This window comes from Diplotaxodon limnothrissa, linkage group LG16 (assembly GCF_057381915.1).
Source record: "Diplotaxodon limnothrissa isolate DT_005_m linkage group LG16, D_limnothrissa_male_GT1.1, whole genome shotgun sequence".
Lineage (NCBI taxonomy): Eukaryota > Metazoa > Chordata > Actinopteri > Cichliformes > Cichlidae > Diplotaxodon > Diplotaxodon limnothrissa.
In genome coordinates, this window is record NC_140611.1 from 37,027,052 (window position 1) to 37,043,004 (window position 15,953).

The 15,953-nt window shown below is 41.9% G+C and overlaps 1 protein-coding gene across 1 annotated transcript in view; it reads right to left on the reverse strand.

Moving 5' to 3' along the window:
* Positions 1–15,953, reverse strand: part of adarb1b (adenosine deaminase RNA specific B1b) — a 131,684-nt gene that overhangs the window by 16,287 nt on the left and 99,444 nt on the right. The window contains exons 4-6 of the mRNA XM_085373956.1: positions 7,793–7,867; positions 3,919–4,844; positions 298–412 (exon numbers count right to left, since the gene is read on the reverse strand). Of these exons, the coding sequence (XP_085230082.1) occupies positions 298–412; positions 3,919–4,844; positions 7,793–7,820 (1,069 nt within the window). The 5' untranslated portion in view covers positions 7,821–7,867. The remainder of the gene's footprint in view (positions 1–297; positions 413–3,918; positions 4,845–7,792; positions 7,868–15,953) is intronic.

Genomic DNA, 15,953 nt, shown 5'->3' on the forward strand with positions numbered 1-15,953 from the left:
TCACAGCTTGAGGTTGGTGTTTGAGATGACCACATTAGGGATATCGTCTCTAAGTGAGACAGAAAAACCGTAAGCGAGCATTTAGAGCACTTTGAAGCCTGAACCTTCTGGCTCACAGGGTTTTTTTTTTTAAAAACATGTTTACTATGAGCATCCAGCATCCAGTAAATATGCCTTCAGCTGTATTTGTTGTCAGCTGCTTTTTCTGGGCTTATAACCACAAATTCCCTCTGATGATGCTCTGAAACAGCCTTTGCTGTGTACAAACGTGCCAATAATCTCTTCCTCCACTCTTACCTGTTGTCATGACGACGCCTGCCAGCACTTTTCGCCGTGCGTGCGGGGACGTAAAGTTGTCTGTCAGCTCACTGAACTTATCCACAACCAGGCGAGAGACCGCATCAGCCAGAACCTGGAATTACACACACGCACACACACACAAAGGCAGACAGAACAACAGGAAGCCATGCACACATGCAGACACACAAACACGAGCTTGTGTCAGATATGTCAGCTTACAAAGCATGTCTGATGTTATCCTCCCCTAGAGCACTGTGTACCTGTCACAGTGTTAGCTTCGGCTTCAAACAGCACTCGGAGCGTTGAAACAGCAACAAGTGAAACTAGGCTGACCCCCTGAGGTATACCTAACCATCTTTCAAGCAACGCTGTTTGAGTTCTGTCTGACAGCTATAATTTACCATCTCCCTCGTGACAGTGAATCACACGGCAAAAAAAAAGGAAGAGCAAAGCAAACAAGCAAACCTGAGCAACAGATGCTCGGTGACACCCCACAAAGGTTTAAAAATCGAGTCCAAGTTATGTGAGAACTTCACAAGTCTTCTGCTCATGGACACGGCTCCCCTAGCTGCTCTTTATTCATCACTAATGTGATGGAAAATGACAACAAGCATGAGGAGAGATGACGGCTGGGTGATCGCAAATTAAGAAAATTAGTCCCAATTTTACTTCCCTGCTACTTCAGAGTCACCCGCTCGTAGCCAGACCATTTGACTTTTTCCGAACGCCAAGGTCATCTATGACTTTTATTCTCTAGGGGTGTAAAAAATACACAACTTTCCTCCGCGTTTCACCAAAACATGTCCAGAATGGTTTGGTAATAAGCTACTGTCTAATATTTTCTTTGTTGCATACTGAATCATTTCTAAAAAAAAATTAATTATCATTATTTTTTTTGGTTTGGTTGGAGTTTCTATGCAGCGGCACATGACCCATTATACCATGGCAGATGGAAACAGGCTGCAGAAATTAAATATCAAGCGACAGAGAATTAATAGAGCAATTAGTGGGGGCGCTATCGTTAAAACGGGCTGCTTGCTGAACGAAACAGTTGACATGTGGAGAGCGCGAGTAAAGAAAAGGGAGGAGGCTTCGGGGAGGGGACTGTTGACAGTGTGTCGTGCTGATTAGCTTTGCTGCCTGTGTTATCTCTCTTCACACACTGCCAGTCACCTCTACAGCGGCATCTAAAGGTACCGCCTTCCTTTAGTCTCTGCTAACCTGGTGTGAATGAGATTTCAACGATAACCTCGCAGAACAACAAGAGCTTGACAGGCGGATCAATTCGAACTCAACAAGCTACAGTGGAATGAGTTCACTAGTCAAGTTATTTTATTAACAGCCTTTAATTCAAGGATCTTTGGCCAATATGTAGTGTTGGAAGAAAAGCTGATTTTTTGAAACTTCACACCTCCGTTTGCTTACAAAACCAGTCTCAGTTTTGATTAAGTGATTAGACTTCTGTCTTTCCCACTTTTGCAATTTTTTGAGTTTTAAAGCTACGTATAATTGACAACAACTGACTTACAGTGGGGCAAAAAAGTATTTAGTCAGCCACCGATTGTGCAAGTTCCCCCACTTAAAATGATGACAGAGGTCAGTAATTTGCACCAGAGGTACACTTCAACTGTGAGAGACAGAATGTGAAAAAAAAATCCATGAATTCACATGGTAGGATTTGTAAAGAATTTATTCGTAAATTAGGGTGGAAAATAAGTATTTGGTCACCTCAAACATGGAAAACCTCTGGCTCTCACAGACCTGTAACATCTTCTGTAAGAAGCTTTTCTGTCCCCCACTCGTTACCTGTATGAATGGCACCTGTTTGAACTCATCATCTGTATAAAAGACACCTGTCCACAGCCTCAAACAGTCAGACTCCAAACTCCGCCATGGCCAAGACCAAAGAGCTTTCGAAGGACACCAGGAAAAGTATTGTAGACCTGCACCAGACTGGGAAGAGTGAATCTACAATAGGCAAGCAGCTTGGTGTGAAAAAATCAACTGTGGGAGCAATCATCAGAAAATGGAAGACATACAAGACCACTGATAATCTCCCTCGATCTGGGGCTCCACGCAAGATCTCATCCCGTGGGGTCAAAATGATCATGAGAACGGTGAGCAAAGATCCCAGAACCACACGGGGGGACCTGGTGAATGACCTGCAGAGAGCTGGGACCAAAGTAACAAAGGTCACCATCAGTAACACACTACAACGGCAGGGAATCAAATCCCGCAGTGCCAGACGTGTTCCGCTGCTGAAGCCAGTGCATGTCCAGGCCCGTCTGAAGTTTGCCAGAGAGCACATGGATGATACAGCAGAGGATTGGGAGAATGTCATGTGGTCAGATGAAACCAAAGTAGAACTTTTTGGTATAAACTCAACTCGTCGTGTTTGGAGGAAGAAGAATACTGAGTTGCATCCCAAGAACACCATACCTACTGTGAAGCATGGGGGTGGAAACATCATGCTATGGGGCTGTTTTTCTGCCAAGGGGACAGGACGACTGATCCGTGTTAAGGACAGAATGAATGGGGCCATGTATCGTGAGATTTTGAGCCAAAACCTCCTTCCATCAGTGAGAACTTTGAAGATGAAACGAGGCTGGGTCTTCCAACATGACAATGATCCAAAACACACCGCCCGGGCAACAAAGGAGTGGCTCCGTAAGAAGCATTTGAAAGTCCTGGAGTGGCCTAGCCAGTCTCCAGACCTCAACCCCATAGAAAATCTGTGGCGGGAGTTGAAAGTCCGTGTTGCTCGGCGACAGCCCCAAAACATCACTGCTCTCGAGAAGATCTGCATGGAGGAATGGGCCAAAATACCAGCTACTGTGTGTGCAAACCTGGTAAAGACCTATGGTAAACGTTTGACCTCTGTTATTGCCAACAAAGGTTATGTTACAAAGTATTGAGTTGTATTTTTGTTATTGACCAAATACTTATTTTCCACCCTGATTTACGAATAAATTCTTTACAAATCCTACCATGTGGATTCATGGATTTTTTTTTCACATTCTGTCTCTCACAGTTGAAGTGTACCTCTGGTGCAAATTACTGACCTCTGTCATCATTTTAAGTGGGGGAACTTGCACAATCGGTGGCTGACTAAATACTTTTTTGCCCCACTGTAACAAAGACAAATTTGGCCTGATATGGAATTGGATTCCCTCAAAGGCAAGTAATGAAATGGAAAAGATCTAGGATCAGCTATCGCTCCCTGGAATTAAAAACAGTGCATAATTTTCTGAATTCTTCCAGCAATAATCATGTTCTTATCTGCAATTTCTCAAAATCAACACTTCATATCGATCGCCCCACAATGTAACTCATGACCTATGTAAGCATTTAGTGGAACAGTATGTGAGGAAGCACGAGTCTATTGTTTATCCTTATGCATTATAAAACAGTCCTGCTTAACTGATACCCACTGGTGCATCTGATAGTTTTATGATGAGATATGATAATGCACATGTTTTTTTTTATAATAAGGGTTTTAATAACAAGTCTGTCGCAGATATAAATGTATAATGAAGAGCCTAAAGGCAGGATGCAATCAGAAAATCCTTAGATGACGTGTTTCTTTGGCTGTTTGAATTCAAAAAAGAAACCTCTTACCTGGGGTAGGTGAAGCTGCAATCCCTCTCTTGGTATGGGTTGCCGAGATGGTGTCTGGTCTAGCTGCATGTTGAACAGTGCAGACAGGGCGGCTTGCGCTGCCCGGGCTTTAGCCAGCTTCTTGTTGCGCCCTGATCCTTCAAATGTCTGTGAATCCACTGTTACTGACATCACAAAATTCTTGGCGTGACTCTCACCGCTCTCTGAGACAAAGTCATATTTGAGACCCGGCCTAAGCTCATTGAGGATCATGACTGGGTTTTTGCCACTGGAGGGCGAGCTGAATGCAGATGGAGGGGGCAGTGGGGGCTGGACAAGGACACTGCCAGGTGGTGTGGGCAGTGGATACTCCCCTAGTGAATTTAGGGAGCTGCTACCGTTGGAGCCCAGATAGAAGGATTCTTCCGGCGCGGCTGGCGTCTCAAAGCCGTTGAAGAGCATGTCGGGGAAGTCAGCTTGATCCGATGTAAAGTCTGTGTTCACTGTCAGCGTTCGGCCCATGGCCAGATGCGCCTCTGAAGCGTTGGGGAACTGGACGAAGGAACGCAGCGCTTTCTCAGCTGCGTTTAGCTTAGCCTTCTTCTTTGTTGGGCCCATGCCTTCAAACATCTGTCCATTGACCTCCACGGTCATGACAAACACTGGCGCATGCACCGGGCCTGTCTGAGACAGCAGTTTGTACTGTAGACCTGGTTTGATTTCATTCAGCTGCATCAGAGCGTTCTTGGGCAGGACTGGGCCCGGTGTTTTCTTGCGCTTCTTAGCCCGGAACTTGGAATGCGTGTGGCCATTGTTTCCCTCTTCTAGCGGTCGCTTTCGACTGCCCAGGCCACTGCCATTGGGGAGCTGTTCAGCCACTCCCACCCCGTCTTTGCAGGACACGTTGTCCAGGTTTCGGTTTTCCTTTACGTCGGTGCTGCTTGAACCTGCGGTGCCCAGAAAGAGTAACTTACAACGCCTTCGTTGCAGGATCTTGTAAATGCAAAATTTATAGATTCCTTTATCACTCTTTGGAACTGAACCAATGATTTGTGTTCCTGTGTCAAGTTGCAAGAGAGGCTGAATTTTTAACTACCTCCAAAAAAATTAAGATATACCTATGATATAACTACAAATAGCAGAACATCGGTACATGTTTTGACCTTGAAAAATGCTCAAAACTGTATCTTTGCCAAATTTCTGAATAAAAGTATTGCTTCATTTTATTTATTTTTTTGATCAAGGAGTCTTTAAATTGGAAATCAAAATGTTACTTTTTTCACAATTAAAGTTTAAGATTGTTATACTAAGAAAAAGGATCTATTTTTCTGGTTTCACAGTGTTGCAGGTCTCAAACATAAAGACACACATACAAGCACACGTATCGATACTCAACAGAAACACACTCACACGCCAACAGACCTTTTTCCTATTAATTTTTAATCGACTGAATTCACGTAGAAAACCCACAAATGCTTCCAGTGTTCAGTTTTAAACCACAGCAGTGAGATATATACCGTTCTGGGGAACACATATCACTGAATCCAGTTAACAAAGTGGATGGAATATTGGCAAAAATTTTCATTTATAACATCCTTCAGCAAAGGCTTGATAGGTTACTCCTTGCGGTACTCAGGAGAAAGAGAGGCCGCAGTGTGCATGAGTGGGATAGTAGGTTGGGTTGAGGGAGTGCAGGGGAGTAGTGCAGGGGGAGGAGCTGAGGACCAGGCAAACAGGAGAGTACATCAAAGAGGCAGAAGGAGAAGACTCCACCTACTGCAGGATCCTAAATTCTTGACTGGTGACACGGTGGGAGGTTAAAATGCACTTTATTCCTTTTAGATGAGATTTTTTTTTTAAAGAATCACTGTCATATTTAAAATGAGGACAATCTGAATTGAAAAACTGCTTCTAATGAGGTGCCATTCATAAGACCCTGCGCCTCTGAGATCCCCCCCATGGAGCTTGTCAGAGAACACAGTGTTTAGGTTGCAAAATGACATGCCGGTACCATCTGCATACTGCGACTGACACGTCTCAAGGCCAAAAAATAAATAAATAAATAAATATTCCTAAGATCATGAACACAAAATGCACATCCCTCATTTTATGAGCTGAAAACATGCAATATTGTTTGGTTTGTTCATGCATTCTGCAAAGTGATATTCATGTTTGGCAAATTAAAGGAGGTGGGCAACTGTGCACAGCTGTAGCCAGAAATAACTATAACCTATTAGAATGGAGATAATCTGTGAGGTACGGCCTGTGCTGCTGATCTTTAACCACCACAGATACCGCTGCGTTAGCCGAGTGGTTTAGCAACCAGGACATAATATAAACTAAATACATTTTAAAATGTACAGCGTGCAGCGCTTGGCTTATTTAGTTTCTTTGCAATTTCTTTGCAAAATCTGATGTTTTCAATGAAAATAATTGCATAAAAGATACAAATGCAAACATTTAGTAGTAATAAAACCTCGTTAGCCATGTTTCATGGTATGAATGGACCAAAAAGCTACTAAAAACATAAAAAACCCAAAATGAGGAGTCTGGCATGCTGCACACATACAAGTGGCACATAGAAAAATCTAGAGCTCCCTTTCCCCCCACTCTAAAATTATTTATTGAATACATACAATTCACTGTATTCGTTCTATTCACTTTATAGTCATAACTTTTCAGGATAGATGTACACTAATACTCAATAAGCGATGGAGCAACAGCCACGATGCCATGCACTGAAATATGGCACACACATGCAGTTGTGATCATTATCATGCCAGCGTTTGTGTAATCAGCATCCATTAGTTACACAAAGAAAAAAAAAAAAGAATCCCATATGCCCGATTCTTTCAGAGCTGAAATCCTCAGCGAGGGCTGCGTGAACCAGATACTGCAGCCTGTTACTGCAGCTTCACTCAAAGAGTAACTTGTTTGTTGAGGTTTTGATTTGGGATGATTCATGTGATTAAAGAATTTCGAGAGCTGCTAAGGTTGTCACATAAAAGCTAGGAATTCTTTCATGCTTTCCTCTGGTGTTCCCTCTGTATTAAAGAAACGGGGCTCTGTGAGCTCGGGCTGTTTTATCTTCAAATCCATCTTTTGACTGGCAGTAAAAATGTAAGAAAGGGGCTTCAGAGGCTGTGGGAGACAACAAAGACTGTTTTGCAACTGCTTATTTGACTTAATGGAGCAACATAACATGCTTCTTTGCAGGGCAGAAACAGCAAGTATGACACCACTGTTCATTAGAATCGGAAGTTAGGGCTCTACAGGGATGGCAGCTACCTTTGAATATGAGCTCAAAATGGTTGTAGGTGTGTGGAAACAAACTCTGTCAAGTGTCTCCGTGCTTTCTGAGCCTCGGCTGCCGAGTTCAAACCAAAGTGTCTAATTAAAGTTCAACAAACTGGAGCAGAAAAGATTTTCTAAAGCAAGAGATGGAGGTAGAGAGAATCTGAAGTGTGGCCTGGAGCACCTCAGATTTAATGATTAGCTGTCCTCTAAAAAGTTTCAGCGGCATTAGCGATATTTATTTGCGTGTGAACGTGTTGCTTTGTGCCTCGGTGAGGATAATTCACAACACGAGTACGAATGGCGCTTTGAAAAAAAAAAATCAGTTTTAATTTTCATCAGTTTTGGTTTGTCCTAGCATGTCAGACGATTCGCTTTAAAAATGTGGACTAGACGCTAGAAAAAACACTTGCGTTATGTAAGCAACCAAACTGTGTCCACACTGATTACACAGCAGAGGAAGACAGAGGGACGTAAAAGGGAAGACACGCAGGCGGACAGAAAGAAGGGAAACAAAAGTACAAGCAGACATTTAAATGTACCGCACAGACAGGAACACGGACAGACAGACGGACAAATGAGAAAATCCGAGCCGACTCACTCATATTCTCTTCCTCATCCACATCCATGGCCACGGGTTTGCTCTGACCTGAGAGCAGCCTCGCACCCGCTGCACCTGGGGGAGGACAGGAAGGTGGACTCCATGAGCACAGACAGAATGATGCACGTAAACATATTCAAAGAGCTCGGGCAGCTACGGCCATGATAAATTTCTAGCACACACGCACACAGAGAACCGTGCACACATTTCACTCTGTAAGTAGCCCCTCATGTAGACATATAAATATTCAGAGACTGAGCGACATCAAGGTGAGAGAGGAGGCCAGGGCTGACAGGCCTTAATAGCAGGAGCAGTCTATTGTGACTTTAATATCCCTCCGATTAGACCTCATTTCCTACTGCCTGCTGAGAGATATACAGCTAGTGACATGGCCAAGTCACTCTGCTGCCACATATACACCCACAACTTATCCCAAGGTGGAGAGTGCGATTAAAGCCCTGTTAAGCATTACTTTCACACTAACATAGAATCAAATGGTTGCATGCAACTGAAATGTTGGCTTATACGGTTATATGGTTGCCTTTTCACTAGTTTTCAGTTTGCGGTGATTCACGAGTGTCTGATTCCATCCAGAGAAAAAAATGTGTGGACCAACAATAAGCAGGCATTTGGAACTACGTCACCTCTCTTCATGCAGAAAGTGTGAGGAGATTAAACCCACCACAGGACCAGCTGTCAGGGGCTGGGTCTGTGTTGAGTTATTTTGTGTTTTTGAATAATTATGAGATAATGTTAAGTTTCAGTATTATTATTTAGTGTGTCTTAGTTGAGTCTTAGTCTGGTTTATGCTTCTTCTAGGTCTCCATCAGTCTTTTCCTGTCTTCTGTGAAGTCTGTCTCGTTATGCCCGTGCCATCGTCTCCCTTACCTGTTTCCATTTACCTCTCCTAGCGAGTTGGTCTTGTGTTCTATGCCAAAAGTTCCATGTTCCATTGTCAAGCTCGTGTTGTTGTGTCTTTGTCTCTCCATGTTTCCTGTGTTATTTTGAAGGGTCTAGTGTTTCCATGTTCAGTGTGTTTAGTTTCACTTCCCCTGTAGCGTCATGTTCATTTGTGTCAGCTGTGTCTCCCCAGGTGTTTCCACTGTGTATTTAAGTTCTCTGTCTTCTTCTGTTCAGGGTCGGTGCGTCTGTTGTCCTCCCTTCACGTCACGTCAGGTTTCAGGTATTTCGTGAATCTGTTCAGGTCATGTTTTGTGTTTTCTCGTCATAGTTTCTTGCAAGCTCCTCAGAATCATGTTCATTTCTTTTGGTCATAGTTATCATAAATTCAGTTCAGTCTCTTCCGCGACACCAATGTTTTTGAGAACAGTAATCTCCATATTTAGCTACTAGCTAACTTCATCCAGTCACTCGACAGGCACAGACAATATCTAAGTAAATCACACATATACACCTCCACACACAAATATCAAATACAGTTAAATAATTTAGTTTCAAAACTTTGAAATATAAAAAAGACCAAAAAACAAAACAAAAAATGAGATGTTGGACAGTTAATGTTAATTTCAAAATCCACCTTTTTACATCACATGAAAAAGAAAAAAGCTGTAAAGGCTGAAGTGAAAGCTAAGCACGAGTCCATCTCCCTGGCAAGACTTTCCAGTTCCTCCTGAGGGATCCTGAAGGTGATAGGTGACAGACTAAAATGAGATATATATAAACCTCTTCTGTGGGCTTGAGGTCCACTCTGGAATCTCCACGCAGTTGAACGTGGCTGAAAGACCTCCAGAGGGACCAGATGCCAAAAGACCACCTCAGCTGCTTCCCCGTCACAGTGGCTTCTAGCCACTTAAAAACTGTAAAGCTAATATTTATTCTTTTAGATGTTTTTTGGTCTCCATTCGTGAAACAATTCGCGATGCCATCTTCATCAGTATTTCTGTGAATGTATTCTGTGTTCTGATTGCTGCTAGCAGGGTTTTTCATGCATACAAAAAGAGGTTTTGGCCTTGCCCCAAAGCAAAATCACCATGACCGTAATAAAAAAAACCCATTTGCATCAGTTTGTTCAAGTGGGAGCTCATTTACTTAAGTATAAAATGTGTTTCTGTGTATTAAATGAGTAGAAGAAGAACCTATTTCAGCTTTCCAGCAGCAGGCACCACCTTGGACAGGTGGAAATCAGTAACCACTGACTGAATTTAATTTTATCAACCAGATAAATCAGTTTCATAACTACTTCAACCTAATTGACATATTTTTCATCTCCAAAAATGTCACTTTTAGAAAACTAGGTTGGCTGGAAAGAAAAATACACCACTGGCTATACTGGTAATTACAGAATTAATAGTTGCAGAAAGTTTCAACTGTGTCACTCGACTGCACCATCAATTTCCCCACCAACCACTTGAAAACTCATAGAGCGACAGAAAATATTGCTGAGAGCAGGGCAGACGGGAGCAGCTGATGAAACAGACTAACAGACTTTGTTAGATGAGAAAAAGAGTTAAAGTGGCAAAGGGGGGAAAAGGCACAGAAGCACAAAGAGAGGGAAAGAAAGCAGGAAAAAGATGGCACTATGATATAGAACAGATTGTGCTGATTCTACTCTCTGCCCGCCTCCCATCAGTGCCCCCATTCCTCAGCTAGACACTTTCTTAAGCTAAACTAAATGGGCTAATTAATCTGGCCTAATGGTGGGTGACAGCAAATATGCTAGCACAATTATCACCCTATTAAAGATTCATATTCCAACCCATAATTGAAAATGAAAAGGTGGGGTGAAGGGAGGATGGGTGGGAGTAAGTCCAACCGAGAGGGAGATGAGAGTCATTTTTCTCAGGTAGCAGAAGCCAGGTGTCACGGCCCCCCACATGCTCATGTAGCAAGTGAGAATCACATCGACACGCGAGACCAGTTAGTTACAAGTTTCTACTTCTGCACCGCACCATGCTTTATGATTTTATGATTGCAGACTTTTCATTTTGAGGATTGGCCAATTGTGGGTAAATGAATTAGAGTCATTTTGTCTAAGTACAAAACCAAATTCCATTCAGTTCACTTTGTCAGTCGTATTCCTCCAACACACACTGCTGTGCAGTCTAATTAGCAGGCGATGCTAATGCGTCTGTCAGTTTTGATTTTCAGATCAGACCACCCTGGCCATAAATCTTCTAAATATGTCTGTGCTCACGTCTGCTCAGTAATGACAGCTTCACAAAAATAATTCATACAGTAAAAATCGACTACAGTTGTCAAAAATAACATTTGTAGATTTGTTAATGTGCCTAAAGTGAATGTGTTACTGGCCTATCAGATCAAATCAAATGTATATGTTTTTCTTCTTGTTTACAGTGATATCTACACATCATTTCCCAGTTTTGAAGATATCAACTTTATTAGAAATAACATGGTGCCCAAGGTCTCATCCAAAACCATGCATACCAGGTGTTTCTAAGTTAGCCACAGGTATAAATGCACGTGTTGTACTGACTCACCACATCATTAAGTTTACCTGTTAAACGTGTCCAAAGTAGATATTTAAACATGGCAACCTTCTTAAGTTCAATATGGGCACCAGATTAGGGAAGAAAGGAGACTTCGGTGATTTTGAATTTGGTGGTTGGTGGAGTGTTTCAAAAACTGCTGATCTGCTGGGATTTTCCAATAGAAACAATTACAGAGAAAGCTCTGAAAATACATGAGGACAACACTAACAGTAACTATAAGAGCTATAACTATATAAGAGCACACTCCTGTCATCTAAGAACAGGAAACTCAAGCTACACTTCACATGGGCTCATCAAAATTGTACAACAGAAAATAGGAAATACATTTTTGGTCTTATGAGTCTTGATTTCTGACTGCGATATTTGGATTGTAATTTGGCCCAACCCATGTGGAAGCATGGATCAATCCTGCGTTGTATCGTTTGGTTCAAGCTGCTGGTTTTCCAATCACCAGATCTCAATCTAATTGTGCACCGTTGGGATGTGGAGGAATTTCACACGTTTCATGGATGTACAGCTGACAGACCTGTAATAAGTGTCCATGCCCTGAGAAATGCAGATGCTTTGTAGTGTGATACACTCTATAATTAACATTATAAATGGCTTGGTAGCAACTGTAACTATGCACTTTGCATATGACAGACAACTAAGTAATTTTTACCACTGGAATGCAGCCAAAAATATGTTTTATCATAAAATAAAAATTGATTTATATAAATCTTATTTAGTACCAAGAGGATTTAAACCCCATATAGAATGAGCCAAGAAGGCTGCGAGAATATAAAAATAGGCATTCTTATGGGATTTCAACATTTCTCTTTTAAAGATCAGACATTTTTGGACATTAAAGCCTGCAAAACTAATCTGGACATTTGCATGCATGAGGATTTACAAGACACTGGAAAAGGCAAGGTGTCACGGATTTTGGTATTGACCGTTTTTTAAAACGCACATGACTGAAGTACAAAATTTAAAACGAACCAAAAGAACCTGAGCCGAGGGCTGCCAACTATCTGGCCTCACGCGCATAAACGATTGTGTGTCATCAAGTCGCGAGATGGTTCGGTTCCAGGTAATTCTGAGTGGACGCCAAGGGAGGCGGGGAAAAGAGAAAGATGAGAAAGATGAAAAGCCTCAAATTCAATCTGGCATGGTGAGAGGGACTAAGGGGAAATAAGGTGGTTTTGATTTGTCTCTCATCCCTCGCTTGCACTGTGACGGAGCGATAGAGCATCGCCACTGTGGAGGGAGTACCCGCAGTGGCCGACTGATGGGAGGAGGCGGGGTGAGGGGGAAGCGGAACAGGGCGATGGAAAGGTAAAGGTGAGTGAGGAACGCAGGATGAGAGAGATAGAAAATGCAATCCTATTCCAAGTAAAAGAGAATCATTATCTCCTTCAAAACAGAAGGAGATGGAAAGGTCTGCCCTTGGCAGGCCGTGGGGTTCATCCCATTTAAAACAAACTGCCTATGACGGCTTGTGTAGGCAGATTTTCCATCATGATTTGAGGTTTCTAACCAAATCATTTTGCTTGCATGGAAGACCGACTTAATAATTAACAAAAATGCACCGTCTGAAACTGGATCTCTATGCTTTTTATGTAAAACCTATCAAAGAAAATTGGGCACACATGTATTAAGACTTAAATCCCACATGCGAATGAAAAAGAATCACTGATATCGAAGCGATGAAGCCGATCCCCCGATACTTCTGAGAGAGGATGACAAACATAAAAAGACATGACAACAAGAACAAACGAGTGTGTGGGGCAAGTAGGCATTTATAGATGTGTTACCGGACAGTAAGCTGTGGTTCAGCTCTGAGCTTCGGATAAATTCTCTCCAGTACAAGAACACAGGGCACATATTCAACACACTGAATCTGTGATTGTGCTGAATTCTGTCGGCAACTCTCTCCAAGTAAACAACAACATCATGACGCTCTTTAATCATATTATGCTCAAACCTCTGATAAACAGGAGCCCTGAAAAACTGTAGGCATGCACTTTGTGTACACATTACCTTAGTGCTGTGTCTCAGTGGCAGAATGGGATTAACTGTGATGTTCAGTATCCTCTACTCGTCAAATACTGCCTGACTTTTCTAGTCTTTGCTTGTATACCTGACCTTTCACTGCAAATGGTGAGCGAGGGCTTTTAAAATGCTTGGGACACAGATCTGCCTGATGAGCAGGGTGCAGGCCGCATACAAGAACTCCGAGTGCCTCTTTAGATTCAAGTCTCGGTATTTGGCGTCTTTATTTGGTGGTCAGTCAGCTTTCATTTTTGACGCCAGTGCCATCCAATCCAGGCAGGTCCATCACCCTGAACTACTGCATTTACTAGCTTAGAATTATGCAACTGTGAACATTAAATAGCTTTAAGCTGCGTCAAAATGATTTAGGAGCCATTTCCTACCTTTCTGTATGTTGTACTGTCCACCCTTGCATGTGGTTTATGAACTGAGCTGACAGGTTTAAAGGGCACTGGTAAGCTCTGCGCTCATCGTCACTATATTCTACTCAGAATGTTTCTAAACTACATCACTGCTCTGCCTTTCACATATCCTCACTCATTTGTTTCTATCTGAACCTGTCCATGTTTCAGAGGAATACAATCCCACGACTAGTTCGTGTTTTCTAAATGATAAAGAATCCCGTGCACGATGCGTCCGCCTTCCATCGCAGACGCTGGCTGTTTAAATGCAAAGAAAATATTACAAAAAAACCTCAATGTGTATCAAAAAAGGACACAAGTTACACTTTGTATCGGTGATGGCATGGCAATTGCCCCACGGATGAAATGATGGTTTCTAATTGGTCCCATGACAACATGATAGCCTCTGATATGGGTCAGTGTAAAGTCAGGTTTCTACTGTCGTCTCAAATGAAAGGTTTGATCTTTTGTGTGATCGTACAGAAGCTGGGGAAGGTGCTAGGATTTTCAAAGCCCTTATCTCCTTTTATTTGAGTCCTTCCCTTTCACTCGAGATATGTAGCTGCACTGTAATTGAAAATAAACTGCTTTTAAGAAAAGGCTACGAGTTCTCTTCATGTCTGTCTTTGAATGTTATCTGACAGTATCGAGAAGTAGCTCGAAAAGCTTTGAACGCAGGCAGAACCTGAAAACTCCAATTGTCATAAAAAAACAACAACATTGCATCTTGCTTTTTTTTGATGGATGAAATTACTTAAAAGCAATTCATTCAGCACTTCATGCCTCCCGTAATTTTTCAGCTTGCAGTGTTGGCAGAAAGCGTCAGCGACACCACCCAGTGCTTTGGCCCAGTGAGACAATCTACTACTGTCAGCCAGACTACATTAACAGCATATTAAAAGACAAAAGCTTCCCCCTTCAAACTTTCAGCAGCCTGACATGCTGCTGTGTTGACAAGAGCAAGACAAGCTCTGAAAACAACCCCCCCACTTAGCTCCTGTCACCTGCAGACACAAGAAAAGCATCCTTGCAAAAATACAGCAATGAACCAACTTATCTCCACACTGCTGAGGGCTACCGAGACAAAAAGTCCTTAATCTTCAGAATCATACTGGTGCTAGATTAATTCTTGGTATTAATGATCTTGTTACTATTTCTCAGCTTTATTTTTCATTGGTTTGCCATCTAATGCATGCTGGAATGTGCTTTTTAATAAAAGTACAATCTTTTCAGAGAAATATATCTGATTATTTTATCACCTGAGTGCACAGTAATTGATATCCAAGCCTAAATCTTTTGCTTGAAAAATCTATCGCTCTCCAGATAGATATAAATCTACTATTGTCATAATATTATCTTTTGTCTCCCTTTCTATAATCCAACCTTTAAACCTAAAGGCAGCGCTGCAGTGTGTGACATTATTGCAGTAGTGGAGAAATGAATCCTGTAATGGTGACTGCCCTGGTTAAGTGATGATTTTTAAAATTCATGTCCTAAAGATCAAAAGGCGAGGTCAGTCTCATTATTTTTAATGTTGTGAGCTGACCAAACTCCATGCAACTCTGTAAAAACAAAAGCCTTTAAACAGAATTATTCAACAAATTGAAAGCGTGGCAGAGAACTGTGGTTGTATTGAATGTAGCTTTTCTGATCTGTAAAGCAAAGTTACCTGAATGTTTAGCACAAGACCTTGGAAATAATTACCGAAGACGACTTATGAGAAAATCCTCTGAGGGATGAAATCACAAAACATATATGTAACAAAGAAAAAGACTGACCTTTCTGACTTTACACTGAAAAGTCTTCAAAAAAAACCAAAAAAACCAAACAATTTTATGAAGACATTTGCTGTAGAGTTATAAATGCGTGCTAGGTCATTTTCAGAGTGTGTAATTCATAAACTGCAGAGAGTCTTTAAACAGAAATGGGAGCTATGCTTGTCCATAGACTTATACATGCTGGTAATGCCTGCAAAAGCGATGGGTTAGCTTGGAGACTCACCTTCAAGAGTCTATTGGAGAAACTATTGACAAAGTTAGTATTCACTTCAATTCTTAACAACTTAAGCAGAAAATAGCTAGTTTTAATGTTTCGTTTATGTAACTTAAGCCAGCACCAAATGGCTATTTTCAACCACGTTTGCTTTCTAACATCATTGTGATCATGAAACAACCACGCTAACAGCTGGTTTGTACTTTACATTAACATTTCTGCTGGTAGAGCACAGGCACACAGAAGAAGAAAAACCTTTTCAGC